At 41.4% G+C, this 17,029-nt stretch overlaps 1 protein-coding gene across 2 annotated transcripts in view; it reads left to right on the top strand.

Moving 5' to 3' along the window:
- The window catches only part of LOC124718989 (SCF E3 ubiquitin ligase complex F-box protein grrA-like), a 137,290-nt gene extending 121,431 nt beyond the window's left edge, over nt 1-15,859 (top strand). For both annotated transcript variants that reach the window (XM_047244659.1, XM_047244660.1), the window contains 2 exons: nt 3,876-4,100; nt 13,835-15,859. In XM_047244659.1, coding sequence (XP_047100615.1) covers nt 3,876-4,100; nt 13,835-13,982 — 373 coding nt within the window. In that variant the 3' untranslated portion in view covers nt 13,983-15,859. The remainder of the gene's footprint in view (nt 1-3,875; nt 4,101-13,834) is intronic.
- Nucleotides 15,860-17,029: the final 1,170 nt, after the last annotated feature.

Here is a 17,029-nt window from a genome sequence, read left to right as displayed (position 1 = left end):
AAAATCATTGTGAGTTTCTGTCATCCCTCACATAAGTCATATCAATGTTGGGGTATCATTCTGAATACCTACCGAGTCGTATCTGATTACATTTGGATCCATTTCACCCAATTCGGAAATTTTAGATCTACTGGAATCTGCACTGCTGCGCCTTTTACTAACCTCAAGTGAAAAAATGGATCCTGGTGATATTTGTGAATTTATTTTGTCTACCGTAAGTAAAATTATGTTGTTAATCACTAAATTACTATCCTCAATCATAGTTGAGCTTTAATAATACTCGCAGTTGTCGTCTAACTCACTGACATGTTTACGTTCACTATAATTTGTCGGTGTGTTGGCTGCAGCGGCATTTTGAGCTTTTACATTAATTACTGAAATGGCAACAGTAGTTTTATCTGTTGTATCCATTTCTGTCCTCGTGATATATTAATTGCACAGTTGTAAAATGAATATCCCTTTCTTAATTACTCTGAGAAATTTTTTTGAGGTATCCTGTGACACGTTGTGAACATTTCTTCCAACTTCTTGTTGTACTTACATATAATCAGAATTATCAGCTGAAAAATTATTTTTGATAAATACACTATTTTACTTACCTGCTCCAGTTTTTAGAGTTGGAGAGGAGAGGTACTACTTTTATTAGATAAGAGTGAGGTGCTACAAAGTACAGCCTAGCAAGCTATAAGTTAGAATTTTCCTACCTTCTCAATGTGTTCCATCCATCCTCGTAGTTTCCATGCAAATTTTATTGTCCATCCATGGATTTCCTTCTTTTGTGATCCTTTATCTTTTTCTCTTGGCAGTGTTATTTGCTTCATCTCACAAACAAAACAAAAAATTAATACAATGGAATAATTTTACAACATGTTTTATATATTTTAATTACTTCAATTATCTATACTTGGCATTGTCCTTTTTACGGTCACCAGTTATACTGGTGTTCAAGTACTGGCACCATAAGGAGGTGCGAATAATGTAGATTATTTCGAGGTGTGTGGCTGGTGAATGCTTTCACCAGCATCAATTCACGCATCTTTAAGTATGCACCTCCACAGTCTCTCGCTATGATTACCACTGAAACAGTTTAAATGGATTGACATATTAACTCTCCTTGCAACTCAGTGATGTTTACCCCTTCTTTCTTGAAGAAAAGGATACACTATCCATCTCTTGTGATAAATAATGCAGTATAATACAATAATAAATAATGTCACTATTATATCTGAAGATCACAGGTTGTGGTGTATCCAAGTTTAATTTGGAGGATGAGAAATTTAGAAAGGAAAGAAATTGCCTCCATTTCCTGATGATGTTTTTGAGTTACCTCACATATACGCAATACATCCATCCAGAATCAAGGACAGGAAGAAGACAGATAGTGTAAGGGTGAAAAATTTGATATGTGCTTGAGGAAAGATTAGAATATAGATACATGTTTATCTTTCCTTTTTTTACATCTCTCTTTTTGGTTCAGGTGTGTTTGTATTGCATCTTTGCCCTGAATTGTGTTCCAGTACTTATTCAATGTCATATACTTTACAACTAAACCAAAATAAGATCTATCACATCAGCATCAAGGAAAGTGGCATGGTATGCAGAATAGGACCACGTGAAATTTACAAAATACTGAAACCAAACCAGGGGCTGAAGGCTTATGGATCCTAGAAAAGACCCCTCCAAGTGACCCATAAAAAGGTTGGCATAGGAAGGAGCTATCCTGGTTTCCATGGCTGTGCACCTGATCTGTTTGTATGTCTGTCCCTCAAAGGTGAAGTTGTTACTAATAAGTGTTAAAGTTGATTAAGATGAGCAGAAGGGATGTCATAGGTTTGGAATCTGATGGGTGCTGGTTGAGATAATGTTCAGTAACAGATAGATCACATACACGAGGATGTTGCAACCTTCCTCTATGCAAACAACCTTTGAGGGACAGACAGACAAAGATATCAGGTGCACAGCCATGGAAACCAGAGTAGCACCTTCCTATGCCAACCTTTTCATGGGTCACTTGGAGGGGTGTTCTCTGAGATCCATAAGCCTTCAGCCCCTGGTTTGGTTTAGATATTTTGATGACGTTTTTGTCATATGGACTGATGGCGAGGCTGACATATTGAAATTCTTGGAAGCTCTAAATTCATTCTCCCAATTAAATTTTACATGGTAATATTCTGCATCCCGAGCCACATTTTGTGATATTGATCACTGTAAGAAACAATTTGAGTCACTCAGTACTATTTTAGTCTTGAATGTATGCAGCCATTACATCGACAGGGGTATGACTCCCCCCTATCTCCAAGGTATCCTTGTCAGACCTTATGCTCCTTCTGCACCCATTTCCCTACACTGTGGTTCTTACCCCTGTGACTGTCCTCTTTGTAAGAGTAGCTGCATGCACCCTCCTACCATCACCTATACCAGCCCTGTAACTGGCAAGACATATACTATGAAAGGAAACCTGTGAAACGACATGTCACCGAGCGAGGTGGCGCAGTGGTTAGCACACTGGACTCGCATTCGGGAGGACGACGGTTCAATGCCGTCTCCGGCCATCCTGATTTAGGTTTTCCGTGATTTCCCTAAATCGTTTCAGGCAAATGCAGGGATGGTTCCTTTGAAAGGGCACGGCCAATTTTCTTCCCAATCCTTCCCTAACCCGAGTTTGCACTCTGTCTGTAATGACCTCGTTGTCGACGGGACGTTAAACACTAACCACCACCAAACGACATGTCATGTAACAGCTGTCACGTAAACACTGTTTCGTCTTCTATATTGATATGACCGCCACAAAGTTATCATTTGGAATGAGTGGTCAGACAGGGGGTTTATACTGGCAACACACAATATCCTGTTGCAGAGCGTGCTCTACAACATGACAGTCATGACTTTGGTGCCTGTTTCACTACACGTGCCGTCTGGATTCTCCCTTCTCCCCTCCTCTCTCCCACCCCCCTCAGAACTCCACTGGTGAGAACTGTCATTACAACACTTTCTTGTTTCTCGCCACCCAGCTGGTCTTAATTTACATCAATTTCTTTAGTCTCAGCACTACTTCTTAGTGGCTATTCTTTCTTCACACCTCTTCAATTTTCTATCTCTCTTCTCCCCCCCGCCCCCCTCATCACCTCTATCATGTATGTTTCTGCTCTTATTAACTCTTGTATGACGTTTTGACAGTAAGTTCTTGCTTTATTAATCTACCTTCAATGTTTAATCTCTCACGTTTTCAGAACTCATCTGCTGCAATTTCAAACAATCAGTCTTTGCTTCTCATCCCATCCAGTAAATCCCCATTGAGCTGGGGCTCAGGGCAACATCTCTGTAATTCTCCCCGTTTCCTAAACGTTGGCAGTCCTTCCTCTTCATCCCTCTTCCTTCTCTTTGTCACCCTTCAGCCAGCAGAAGGGGCTACTGTTTCAGAAATTTTGCACATTTGTGAGGTTAACTTTGAATAGTTTTTTCCTGTCACCACTTGGAGAGTAGATTGCTTGCCTGCCCAGTTATGTTATAGAATCAAGAAACATGATAGAATATTTACAGGAATAGCATACCTTAAATGCTTCAGTTTAAAACACATTTGTCTCCCTCACTTCAGAGCTATCCATTAGAAGAATCTCTGGATGTGTAAAGTATTGTTTTTGCAACTTTCCGTTTGTCACTGCAATGTCACTTTGTAGGTAAGTGTGTCACTTCCACTCATCTATGTTAGATTGGAGTTTAATTTTGTGATACTTTTTCTTGAACATTTTCATAATTTTTTGATTTATGTTTAAGATGATGTGTTTCAGAGATGGCCGCTAGAAGTAACGCCCATTACATTTCTGTCTGCCAGCTTGTTCTCAGGTAAATGATAGCACATTTGCGGTTTGTTCCAGGCTGGACGTGTCTTGTTGCAGAGGTCTCACTGGAGCCTTTTTCCCTCACCTCACTGCCCTACCACGACTTCACACATTGCGAATGGAAAAGATGGATTTTACAAAGCTGCAACCAGGTCTGAACGGTATCCTTGAATTGTCTGGTGTGCGCTGCCTGAGATTAGATTATTCCCGTGTTACTGGAGTGCCATTTGACCAGTTTCCAGGAAAGCTGATCAGTCTCAGGTAAGAAAAGATTGATGTCTATATGATTACGCTGCAGTTCACACTTCAGTGGTGGGCAGACAGTTTACAGAACCACTTTCAGGGGTTCCTTACTGTTCTACTTTCAAATAGCATATGGGGAAAATGAGAACCTGAATCTTTTCTCAAGAGCTCTTACTTCTCTTATTGTATCATGATGGTCATTTCTCTGTAATATCTAGGTGGGACTCTACAAACTATTTCAACATTTGGAGGAGAAAGTCGGTGATTGTAGTTCTGTAAAAGCATCTCACTGCAGCAAAAACTGGCTTCGTTTCAGTGGCTGCCAACACAACTCGCATATCATATCTGAGCAACAATGCAAATGTCTGTATTAAGGAAAGTTGTGTGTTCTATTGGCTTTTCACGGCAGCAGAACTGGATGAAATGTTCTCAGCTTTAAAGGTAGATCACTCGAGACCTCAATCTCAGTTGACACAGCCCAAAACAGAAAATTTATGCGAGAATAACCACATCCATCAGCAACCGTAGCGAGTTGTACTAAGGGCCTGCATTTGATTCTCAGTAGTTTCAGGGAGTTTGTCAGTGGAAGGGCGGGCATGTAAAGCACATGGCTTTTAGAGATTAAGGAGCTATTTGAATGAGAAGTGATGGTAGGAAAGCAACAGGATCTCGGAGAGTGATTTGCTGACTGCAGTATCCCTTCCTGTCCTAGTGTATTTTGTTGATTGAAGGAATTACAGTACTGAGAGCGCATGAGTGAGTGAGTGAGTGAGTGGGTGAGTGGGTGAGTGGGTGGGTGAGTGCATGAGTGGGCGAGTGACTGATTTTCAACAAGTTGTGAGGATTCGTGCCAACGAAATGCAACTTCTTGCTTTTGGGCCCTGGTGCTGGTCAAACAACCACCCTTCAAGAGCCTCAAAAGTTCTTTTTACGATGGTTTCTGAACTACTAATAGAATTTCCGTGTATTGGTGAATGACTACGTGCATTAAATCACAAAACATTGGAACATTCATTTGACAACTAAGACATATTTTCGAAGCAAAGTCAAAATTAAATGTGAACTAACAGAACAGTTGACATGGAATCTTTAATATCTATTTCAATTGATGAGAAGTACATGGCGAAGAGCTTCTCCAGGGGGCCTCCAAGGCACAACACATAGCATTGCAGACTGAGGACACACAGTACAACAATATAAGGATATATCGTAAGACGACCCTGTGTCACTGCTTGGCATCCCAGGAGTACCTCAAATGTAAGTTTACCATCAAACAAAAACAGCAATACACTAATATGAGGTTCATTCAAATGAAACTTGGTCAGTGTGTCTACCTTTGCCATACATGTAAGGTGGCACCACGTAACTGCGGGTATTGTGGCACCATCTATTGGTAGAGAGACTGACGAGTACGCACTGTTTGATGTTGCATAGCACCAGTGTGGTTTCGCACCGAAGAGACGGTGGTCACGCAAGTTATCGTCCACTACCGAACATGCAAGCAGGAACAACAAGGAGTGATTACATTTTTGGCGGTCGAGGGAGTTGCAAGCTGTGAAATGTATTGACGGATCGAGGCTGCATACGGTAAGTAGAGTCTGAGTCGTTCAAGTGTTGTGGAATGCCGCAAATGATTCCTTCAGGGGCACGGGTCTCTGGAAGACGATGCTCATCCTGGACAGGCTCATTGTGTCATCTCGCAGGGAATGGTTTCAGAAATGCGTGCTTTAGTCTTTTACAGAATCACCGTGGACGAGATCCATCGTTTACTGGATATTAGCATGGGTACCGCCCACACCATAGTGCATCAACACTCAAACTCGAAAATCTGTGCGCAGTGAGTTCCCAACCAACTGACCACCAAACAGCACAATACTCGAATGGTGCTGTCTTTGAGTCATCTGAAACATTATTGTGAGGAGCAGTACGGCTTTCTGTCGCATATTGCCACAGGTGACGAAACGTGGTGTCACCATTTTGAACCGGAAAGCAAGCCTCAGGGCAAGCAGTGGAAACATGGGACTTCACCACCTTCAAAGAAATCAAAGACCATGCACACCAGTTCTGGTAAGGTCATGATGCCCTCCTTTTTTGAGCACAAGGGCCCACTGCTTGCCGAGTTCCTAGAATGGGGTACCACCACCAATGCCCAGCATTATCAAGCCATTTTACAGAACGTTAGGCGAGCCGTCAAGTCGAAAAGCCGAGGCATGTTGTCCAATGGTGTTATCCTCTTGAATGATAATTCCTGCTCCCACACAGCCAATGCGGTGAAGACGACATTGCAACAGTTTCGATGGGAAATTCTGGAACGTCCACCGACATTTAACCGTGTGACTTTCATGTGTTTGGACCTCTAAAACAAGCTGCTCGCAGATACGGATTCGCAACGGATGACGAAGTGTGTGACTGGGTCCAGGTCTGGATCCGACAGCAGCCTACTAGCTTCTTCCAGGGTGGAATCGACCGGCTAGTGTTGCAATTGGATAAATGTGCCAACAGTTTTGACAACTGTTTTTAAGTATGTGTAGTGTGTATAACTACATTTTTGAGTTAATAAAATTGTTACTGTTACTTTACACTGATGACCAGGTTTTGTTTGAATGCCCCTTATATTTTAACTTGCAAACAACAATTATATTTTGGCTGACCCTACTTCTGAATAACTGTGCTTCAATCATACAAGTCATATTCAACCCTTTTTTTTTTTTTCTGTCGAGTTTTTTCGTTTGCTGAAGTGTCGAGAAGTTCTACACTGGTGTATAAAACCTTTACTATTCGAAGGATAGATATTTTTAAAGCTCCAAGGGAAAGTATACTGACAGTTATCATGGAAGACGTGTAATTTCACGTGGGGAAAAAGCGCTTTTTTAACTGAGAAATGTGAGAAAAATCTGGGAATTTTTTTTCTTGGCCGCAGATACACCCTGTTTTAGTAAAATTATCTGTTTTTGGAAATGGAAAATTTAGGACTATAGTACTACGATACTGGATTTCTGAAAGGATGTTATTTCAAGCTTTGAACACTTGCAATATCAATTTTGAACAAAGATAACTTCTGAAGTACACAGATTTAAAAAAGGATATCATCTTCATCAGGCAGAGAAGAATGAGAACTTACAGGTAAGGTAGGTGCATCATAAAATGGACAATTATGAGCAGGGTGAATTTTTCCAGGGTGAATTTTTCAATAGCACATGGTTTCCACTAGTTGTAAATCTTGAATTATATTTATAATGTTGATATCAGCAGCACTGACTAATGTTTTGAAGAACACAGTTCCAGTAAGAATTTCGATATTTCATATCTACATAGTATGTGTTTTGTTGTTGTTGTTGTTGTTGTGGTGGTGGTGGTGGTGGTGGTGGTGGTGGTGGTCGTCTTCAGTCCAGAGACAGGTTTGATGCCGCTCTCCATGCTACTCTACCCTGTGCAAGCATCTTCATCGGCCAGTACCAACTGAAACCTACATCCTTCTGGATCTGCTTGGTGTATTCATCTCTTGGTCTCCCTCTATGATTTTTACCATCCACACTGCCTTCCAGTACTAAATTGGTGATGCCTTGATGCCTCAGAACATGTTCTACCAACTGATCCTTTCTTCTAGTCAAGTTGTGCCACAAATTACTCTTCTGCCCAATTCTATTTGGTACTTCCTCATTAGTTACATGACCTCCCCATCTAGGTTCCGTATTTACTCGAATCTAAGCTGCACTTTTTTCCCGGGTTTTGTAATCCAAACAACTGCCTGCGGGTTAGAATCGAGTGCAAAGCAAGCGGAAGTTCTGAAAAATGTTGTTAGGTGCCGCCACAACTAACTTCTGCCGTCGAATATATGTAGCGCTACACAGGCATGCTTTGCAGGCACAAAGATAAATACTGCCGCCAAAACCTCTGCGTCAGTAAATAAATTTAAAAAAAAAGGTGGAAGACGAGCTTTTTTCTCCGCCCTGAGTTTTAACCACTGCATTTTCATACATTATCCAACGAAGTAAATACAAATTCCATATTGTTCATCTTCGAATGTAGCAGCATTCCAATGTACTACGAAAATCGGACTGACAAGACTGTTTGGGATGTTTGTCATTATGGCCAACTCTACGTTCTGAATTTTTTCCTACCTGTGAGAAGAGATGGTTGCTAATAGGAACTTTTATTAATTGTGAATCACATGCAACATTTTCTTCACCATAAGAATAATATGAATATAAACATTTTGCCATGTATTGTTTCGTGTTTGCTGCTTTCTCATTTAAATTCTGTCTGCCTAATAAACTACGAAACTAGAGTGAGACAACAGCAAACGCAGAAGAATATACATATCATGTAATGTTTATATTCGTATTATTCTTATGCCTAACAGTGATACAGTCAGAAATGAAGCACGGCAATTGACTAGATTTTTAAATCTAAGATGACTCTAATTTCTGTGCAGAATGTAATGTACTAAAGAGGCGGCTGCAAAGATTTCCAAGCGGAGAAAATTTTTCGCTAAATTCTCTTTCAGAACATCTTCTATCACATACAGTCTATTATTTGGTTCTTGTTGATCATTATCAAAGAAAGCAGCAGTGTAAGTAACAATAAATAGCAGTCTCTTGCCGTTGTTTCAGTTATGAGACAATTCCTCTCTTCTTCTTTTTTTTATTGTAAGCGGCGGTAGCGCACACAAAAGGAAGCCATGCCGTGACATACAGTGTATGACAGAATACAGTAATGCATTTTCAGCTTAGAGTGACGTAAACACCTATAACAAAGAGAACGGCACTTATCAGATCAAAGAAAAATATGCAATCAATTCAAACCAGATGAAGCACATGAAAAAGAAGGGTACCCATATAAATACGGACGGAGTGCCTGACGCATAGCAATGGCTACCTGGTAAAGCTTAACTGCTAAGTTTATGACTCCAACCAAACTACTGTAGCTGTATCGTCATTCATTCGACGTAAATTGTGTCTCATATTACAATGGACCAACTTTGTTTCGATTTGGAGGTGCGGCCTAAAACTTTTCTCTCCCCTTGAATTTTGAGTCTCATTTTTCAGGTGCGGCTTAGACTCGAGTAAATACGGTAATCTTCAGCATCCTTCTATAGTGCCACATTTCAAAAGCTTCTATTCTCTTCTTGTGTAAACTATTTATCATCCTTGTTTGGCTTCCATACATGGCTACACTCCATACAAATCTTCAGAAAAGACTTCATGACACTTAAATTTATACTCCATGTTAACAGATTTCTCTTTTTCAGATATGCTTTCCGTGCTGTAGCCAGTCTACGTTTTATATCCTCCCTACTTTGACCATCATCCGTTATTTTGCTCCCCAAATAGCAAAACTCATCTACTACTTCATGTCTCATTTCCTAATCTAATTCCCTCAACATCACCTGATTTAATTCAACTACATTCCATTTTCCTCATTTTGCTTTTGTTGTTGTTCATCTTATATCCTCCTTTCAAGACACTGTCCATTCCATTCAACTGCTCTTCCTCGTCCTTTGCTGTCTCTGACAGAATTACAATGTCACTGGCAAACCTCAAAGTTTTTATTTCTTCTCCATGGATTTTAATTCCTACTCCAAATTTTTCTTTTGTTTCCTTTACTGCTTGCTCAGTGTACATATTGAATAATTTTGGGGACAGGTTACAACCCTGTCTCGCTCCCTTCCCAACCACAGCTTCCCTCTCACGCTCCTCAATTCTTGTAACTGCTGTAATTGTAAATAGCATTTTGCTTCCTGTATTTTACCCCTGCCTCCTTCAGAATTTGAAAGAAAATTTTTTTGACAATGTTGACTGGAACACTCTCTAAGTCTACAAATGCTAGCAATGTAGGTTTGCCTTTCCTTAACCTATCTTCTAAGATAAGTCATAGGGTTAATATTGCCCCCATGTTCCAACATTTCTACGTAATCCAAAACTGATCTTCACTGAGATCAGCTTCTACCAATTTTTACATTCGTTTGTAAAAAATTTGTATTGGTATTTTGCAGCCGTGACTTATTAAACTGATAGTTCGATAATTTTCTCATCTGTCAATACCTGCTTTCTTTGGGCTTGGAATTATTATATTCTTCTTAAAGTCTGAGAGTATTTCGCCTGTCACATACATCTTTCTCAAAAGATGGTAGAGTTTTGTCAAGGCTGGCACTCCCAAGACTATCAGTAGTTCTAATGGAATGTTGTCTACTCCCAGGGCTTTGTTTCAGCTTAGGTCTTTCAGTGCTCTGTAAAACTCTTTACGCATTATCATATATCCCATTTCATCATCATCTACATCCTCTTCCGTTTCAATAATACTGCCCTCAAGTACATCACCCTTGTTAGACCCTCTATATATTCCTTCCACCTTTCTGCATTCCCTCCTTTGCTTAGGATGGGTCTTCCATCCGAGTTCTTGATATTCATACAAGCGGTTCTCTTTTCTCCAAAGGTCTCTCTAATTTTCCTGCAGGCAGTATCTATCTTACCCCCAGTTATATATGCATCTACATCCTTACATTTGTCCTCTAGCCATCCCTACTTAGCCATTTTGCACTTCCTGTTGATCTCATTTTTGAGATGTTTGTATTCCTTTTTGCTGCTCCATTTACTGCATTTTTATATTTTCTCCTTTCATCAATTAAATTCAATATCTCTTGTGTTACCCAAGGATTTGTAACAGTTCTTATCTTTTTACAAACTTGATCCTGTGCTGCCTTCACTATTTCATCTCTGTCATACCATTATATAATCTATCTGAAACCTTGCAGTGTCTCCAGGCCTATTCTACATATACATCCTTCTTTCATGATTCTTAAACCAAATGTTAATTATAGTTAAGTTACGCTCTGCGCCAAATTCTACCAGGCAGTTTCCTCTTTCATTCCTTACCCCCACTCCATATTCACCTACTTCTTTTCCTTGCCTCCCTTTTCCTGCTATCGAACAATCTAATTCCAGTCACTCATGACTATTAAATTTTCGTCTCCCTTAACTATCTGAATAATTTCTTTTGTCACATTATACATTCCTTTTGTCTCTGCATCATCTAGAGAGCTATTTGGCATATAAACTTGTACTGGTGTGGTAGGCATGGGCTTCGTGTCTATCGTGGCTACAATAATGCTTTTGCTATGGTGTTCATAGTAGCTTACTCGCACTCCTATTTTTTTATTCATTATTAAACCTACTCCCACATTCCCCATATTTAATTTTGTATTTATAGCCCTGTATTCACCAGACTAGAAGTCTTGTTCCTCTTGCCAGTGAACTTCACTAATTCCCACTGTGCCTAACGTTAACCTATCCATTTCCCCTCTTAAATTTTCTAATCTGCCTGCCCGATTAATGGATCTGACATTCCACTCTCCAATCCGTAGAATGCCAGTTTTGTTCCTCTTGATAATGATGTTCTCCTGAATACTATCTGCCTGGAGATCCGAATGGAGGACTATTTTAGCTCTTGAATATTTTACCCAAGAGGATGCCATCATCATTTAACCATACAATAATGCTGCATACCCTCAGGAAAAAATTACGGCTGTAGTTTACCCTTGCTTTCAGCCATTCACAGTACTAGCACAGCAAGGCCATTTTGGTTGATGTTACAAGGCCAGATCAGTCAATCATCCAGACTGTTGCCCCTGCAACTACTGAAAAGGCTGATGCCTCTCTACAGGAACCACAGATTTGTCTGGCCTCTTCAACAGATACGCCCTCTATTGTGGTTGCACGTACGGTACGGCTATGTGTATCGCTGAGGCTCGCAAGCCTCCCCATCGACGGCAAGGTCCATTATTCGTGAGGGAGAGTGTGTGTATAGCATATGGAAAAGAGAACAGAAAGGGAAGAAAACAACACTGACATTAGGAGTGGCCGTTATATTGAGTGGAGCTGTACCACTTGTTTCATTCCAGTCGTGCAACACACACATCCCACTCTGTCACAGCAAAGGCCACCTGTGAAAGCAGTCACATCCTGTACTAGTGTAGCTTCTGCACAGGCTATTACATAGGTGTGGCTGATAATAAGCTCTCTGTCAAAATAAATGGCCACCATTAACTGTAGTTTAGATCAAAGTTCAATTGTTACAGCTTTCTACTGAGCACATGCTAGGCTTAAATAGTAACTTCACAACTTGTGCTATAGGTATCCTCTTCCCAAATATCAGATGAGTGAATGAAGTGAGGACTAACGTTGTGTCACATCTTTGATTCCTGTCCTTTCTGACCACAATCTCTTCACCAGTAATATCAGCATTGATACTTTGCACAGTACAAGAGTCTTTCAAAAATTCTAGTTTCTGGTATTACACTTGCATTTTCTGCAACCATTATCCCCTCCCCTTGCTTACACCCACCTTTCCTTGTTTACTCCCCTTCTTCTTATACCCTGTTCCTTCTTTCAGTTTCCCACTTTCTTGTCACCTTCATTTGGATTCTTTTATCATCCTTTTCAAGGGTGAATATCAACCTTCATGAACACAAAAAAATTTCAGCAATACTATTGTACAGACCTTCACAGCATACACTGAGACAACAAAAGTCATGGGATAATGATATGCACATGTACAGGTGGCTGTAGTATCGCATACACGAGGTATAAAAGAGCATTGCTATCATTTGAACTCAGGTGATTTACGCGAAAAAGTTTCCAACACAATTATGGCTGCAATACGGGAATTAAGACTTAATGTTGAATGGTAGTTGGAGCTACATGAGTGGGACACTGAAGTTCGGAAATTGTTAAGATATAAATGTTCAGATACCCACAGTGTTAAGAGCGTGCAGAGAAAAACAAATTTTAGGCATTACTTCTCACCACGGACATTGCAGTGGCTCATGTCTTTCACTCAATGACCGAGAGCAGTGGCATACACAGAATTGTCAGTGCTAACAGATAAGCGACACTGCGTGAAATAACCCTACAAATCAGTGTAGCATGTAAGACGAATGTATCCGTTAGGGCAGTGCGACAAGATTTGTCGTTAGTGGGCTACGGTAGCAGATGAGAGGCACGAATGTCTTTGTTAACAGCACGTCATCGCCTACAGCTTCTCAACTGGGCCAAAGCACTGCTCTTTTATACCTTGTGTATGCAATACTACAGCCACCTGATGACTGTAAAACTATGGCCTGGTCAGACGAGTCCCAAATTCAGTTGTTAAGAGCTTATGGCAGGATTCAGGTGCTATGCAGACACCAAGAAGCCGTGGACTCAGGTTGTCAACAGGAAACTGTGCAAGCTGGTAGTGGCTCCGTAATAGTACGGACTGTGTTTACGTAGAATGGACTGGAAATGGTTATGTTTGGCTGCATGGAAGCCATTTGCAACTATTCGTAGCCTTCGTGTTCCCGAACCACCGTGGAATTTTTATGGGTGACAGTGCACCATGTCATTGGTCCACAGTTGTTCGCGATTGAAGAACATTCTGGACAGTGTGAGTGAATTATTTGACCATCCAGATCACCCGACACGAATCCCATTGAATATATCTTGGACGTAATGAAGAGCTAGGTTCGTGTACAAAATCCTGCACTGGCAACACTTTTGCAATTACGGATGGCTGTAGAGGCAGAATGTCTCACTATTTCTGCAGTTGACTTCTAATGATTTGTTGAGTCCATACCACATTAAGTTGCAGCACAACCCTGGGTGAAAGGTGGTGAGACATGGTATTAGCAGGTATCCCATGACTTTTTCACCTCAGTGTATAGGCACCTCACTCGGATGTTCACAGTAATAGAAGTGTTTCCATTTTCATCACAGGGAGTTGAAAATCCCAGGATGTGTCGGTGACCCTAAAGCCACAGATGGCCTCGCTGAGCGTATGCCTGATCTTCAAATCTGTGGCAGCATTGAAGCTGAGCAACCAGCTTTAGAGGCTGCGTATTGCGAGAGTGACACGGAACTGTAAGAGGAAGACAACAGAAGGCCTAGCAATGCAGATCGATCGTGGTTCGACAGCGACTAAAACAGTAATGGTGATTGTAGCAGTAAGAGTGATAAGGGTATTTAGGATGAAAGCAGTGTATCTATTATTCTAGAGGATGTATAAAAGTGGTATGGTATTTATAAGGACCTCTAACTCTAAATACTGATTGCATCTCAGCTGTAACTATGTAACCGAGTAAAAATTAATACTCTTCTACTGTTGTTACAGTAGTGTGTGTTGTAGTGGACAGATAATTGCTGTCAGACCCAAAATAGTCACAAATTTTTATGACATTGTAGCTAAACTGGATGTGCTGTAGTATCATGTTAAAATAGGCAAAAACTGTTTTGAAGCAAGGTAATTTGTAATATGAGGGTTGTCCGTAAAATAAGGTTCCCGTGACACTACAGTCCTGAAAAGTGCTGTTACGGTGGATCCTACGATTCTGTAGTGTACCTCGGTTCCCCCACTCCAAATCGCCTCCATAGCGAGCTGCCTGCGGAGCTCAGTCTCGGCTTGGCAGCCGTACGTGATGGATCTCCCCTCGCTTCGCCTGCCAGGTGTGAGCTGCACTCGGTGATCCGTTTCCTGTCTGCAAAAAACATTGGGTGCCAGTAGAAATCCATTCCCAGCTATGCGAAATCTATGGAGACAAGTGTATGTGCATACAATTTGTGCGCAAATGGTGCAGAGAGTTCAAGAATGGGCATACTGACATCCATGATGAGGAGCATTCCAGATGGCCATCTGTTTCTGACTAAACAGTCCCCAAAGTGGAGGCAGCAGTGCTCTCAGATCCAAGAGTGATGATTCGTGAGCTCTCCGAAATGATCCTGATGTCAGCAAAACCTCTATTGACAAGATTTTGATGGTGCATATAGGGTATGCTAAGGTTTGTGCGAGGTGAGTGCCAAGAATGTTGACTGAAGACCACAAATGTCAATGCGTTGAAGCGGCCCAAGAACTTCTTCAAGATCACGGAACTCGTGGCGAGGAATACCTCGACTCCATCGTCACTGGAGACAAGACTTGGGTGCACTACCACACACCCGAAACCAAAGAACAGTCCAAACAATGGAAGCACCCAGAGTTGTTGAGATCGCGAAAATTCAAACGAACGCAAAGTGATGGCAGCAATGTTTTGGGACAGGAAGGGGGTACTGTTATGCAAGTTCTTGCCCACCGGCACAACAATCAACACTGCTGGGAACTGTGAGACGCAGCAAAAATTGCGCCGTGCAATTCAAAACAAGAGGAGGGGTATATTGTCCAAGGGGTTGCGTTTGCATCAGGATAATGCTCGGCCGTACACCGCTAAAGCCACCAATGAGCTAATTTCAAAATTTGGATGGGGTATTGTCAAACACCCATCCTACAGTCCGGACTTAGCCTCAAGTGAATACCATCTCTTTCCTGACATGAAGAAACACCTGGGTGGAACACATTTCAGCGACAGAGAAGAGCTGGAAGAAGCGGTTCTCAGGTAACTGCGTGGCTTGGTGGCAGATTTTTTTGAATTGGGCATTCAAAAGCTTGTACACCACATGCAGAAATGTATTGACCTCAGTGGCGACTATGTAGGAAAATAGGTTAAAGTCTGAACTTTCCAAAAATGTAGCATTCATGAAATAAACATGTTTTACACTATGAAAAAAAAATGGGAACCATATTTTACAGACACCCTTCATAATTTTGGTAATGTCTAGAATGAAGTTAAATCACTTACAATAAAGTGGTTTGAATTCCTATTGTAATGATAATGGAAGTGCTAAAATGACAACACTAATGGAGTAGAAATTATTAAATACCATTTACATAATTAGCATGTATATGATGGTTTTTTAAAATTAATTTAAAACTTTCTGACAAATAAATTTTAATAACCATTTTATTCTTCATTATTTATTCACTTTTCTCTTCATTATATGCAAGTTTAGTAAAATGAAATGTTCTTTTTGCAGTAATTTAAATTAACTGCCAAGTGATCTTGAAGTTAGCAATTTAATTAGTATTGGCATAATATGTGCAAGCTGTCACAGTTATATGATTGATAGAAGTGAATGATATTGGTTGAAGTACTTACACCTTATAAATTCATAATTTAACTAAAATTATAAGTAACTTAAAAATAATAGAAATTTCTGGGTGGGACACTGAGTAGCGTCCTTTCTCTTATGTTACACAAACAATGTTGTGGATTGGCAAGACAGCCAACCCATTATAAGGAAGCCGAAAGGCATGCGTTGAAGCTCACGCAGGCTGGCGTGAGGTCTGGAACAGGACAAGGAATTGAGACTAGCAAAAAACGTACGTAGTTTCTGGAATACTTAGCTTTAATCCATAATTGGTGAACATTGCTCTTGATGGTACATGTTGTTTTACAGCATCAATAGTAACTGGTAATGGCACCTTGCTAGGTCGTAGCAAATGACGTAGCTGAAGGCTATGCTAACTATCGTCTCGGCAAATGAGAGTGTAATTTGTCAGTGAACCATCGCTAGCAAAGTCGGCTGTACAACTGGGGCGAGTGCTAGGAAGTCTCTCTAGACCTGCCGTGTGGCGGCGCTCGGTCTGCGACATGCGGGTCCGACGTATACTAACGGACCGCGGCCGATTTAAAGGCTACCACATAGCACGTGCGGTGTGTGGTGGTGACACCACATTCCTCCCCCGCAAATCGGCGGACGGTTGTGGCATAAGGCTTCCGCCCGCCGTGGGGAGGACCCCATGTTGACATATGCGATGAGGTGGGGAGCCTAACAACAGGCGAGGCTGTGCCACCCGCACCCTGCCATTTGGACCGAGGGGAGCTAGGAAACACCTGAAAACCTGCTTCAGGGTGCATGCCAACATGCGGTGTATGCGCCCGTAGAGAGACAGGAGGGGCTGAAGGGTCGACCTCCATCGGGCCGGGGCACCCGACGGGCGAAGACGACATATGGTCCGGAGCGGGCAAGAGTTCCATGTCGGAGGACAACTGGTCACGGGAAGCGATCGGCGGCGCGTGACCCACGGAGGCGCCCGGCGGT

This window comes from Schistocerca piceifrons, chromosome 10 (genome assembly GCF_021461385.2).
Source record: "Schistocerca piceifrons isolate TAMUIC-IGC-003096 chromosome 10, iqSchPice1.1, whole genome shotgun sequence".
Classification (NCBI taxonomy): Eukaryota; Metazoa; Arthropoda; class Insecta; order Orthoptera; family Acrididae; genus Schistocerca; species Schistocerca piceifrons.
This window is presented reverse-complemented; position numbering and strand designations above follow the sequence as displayed.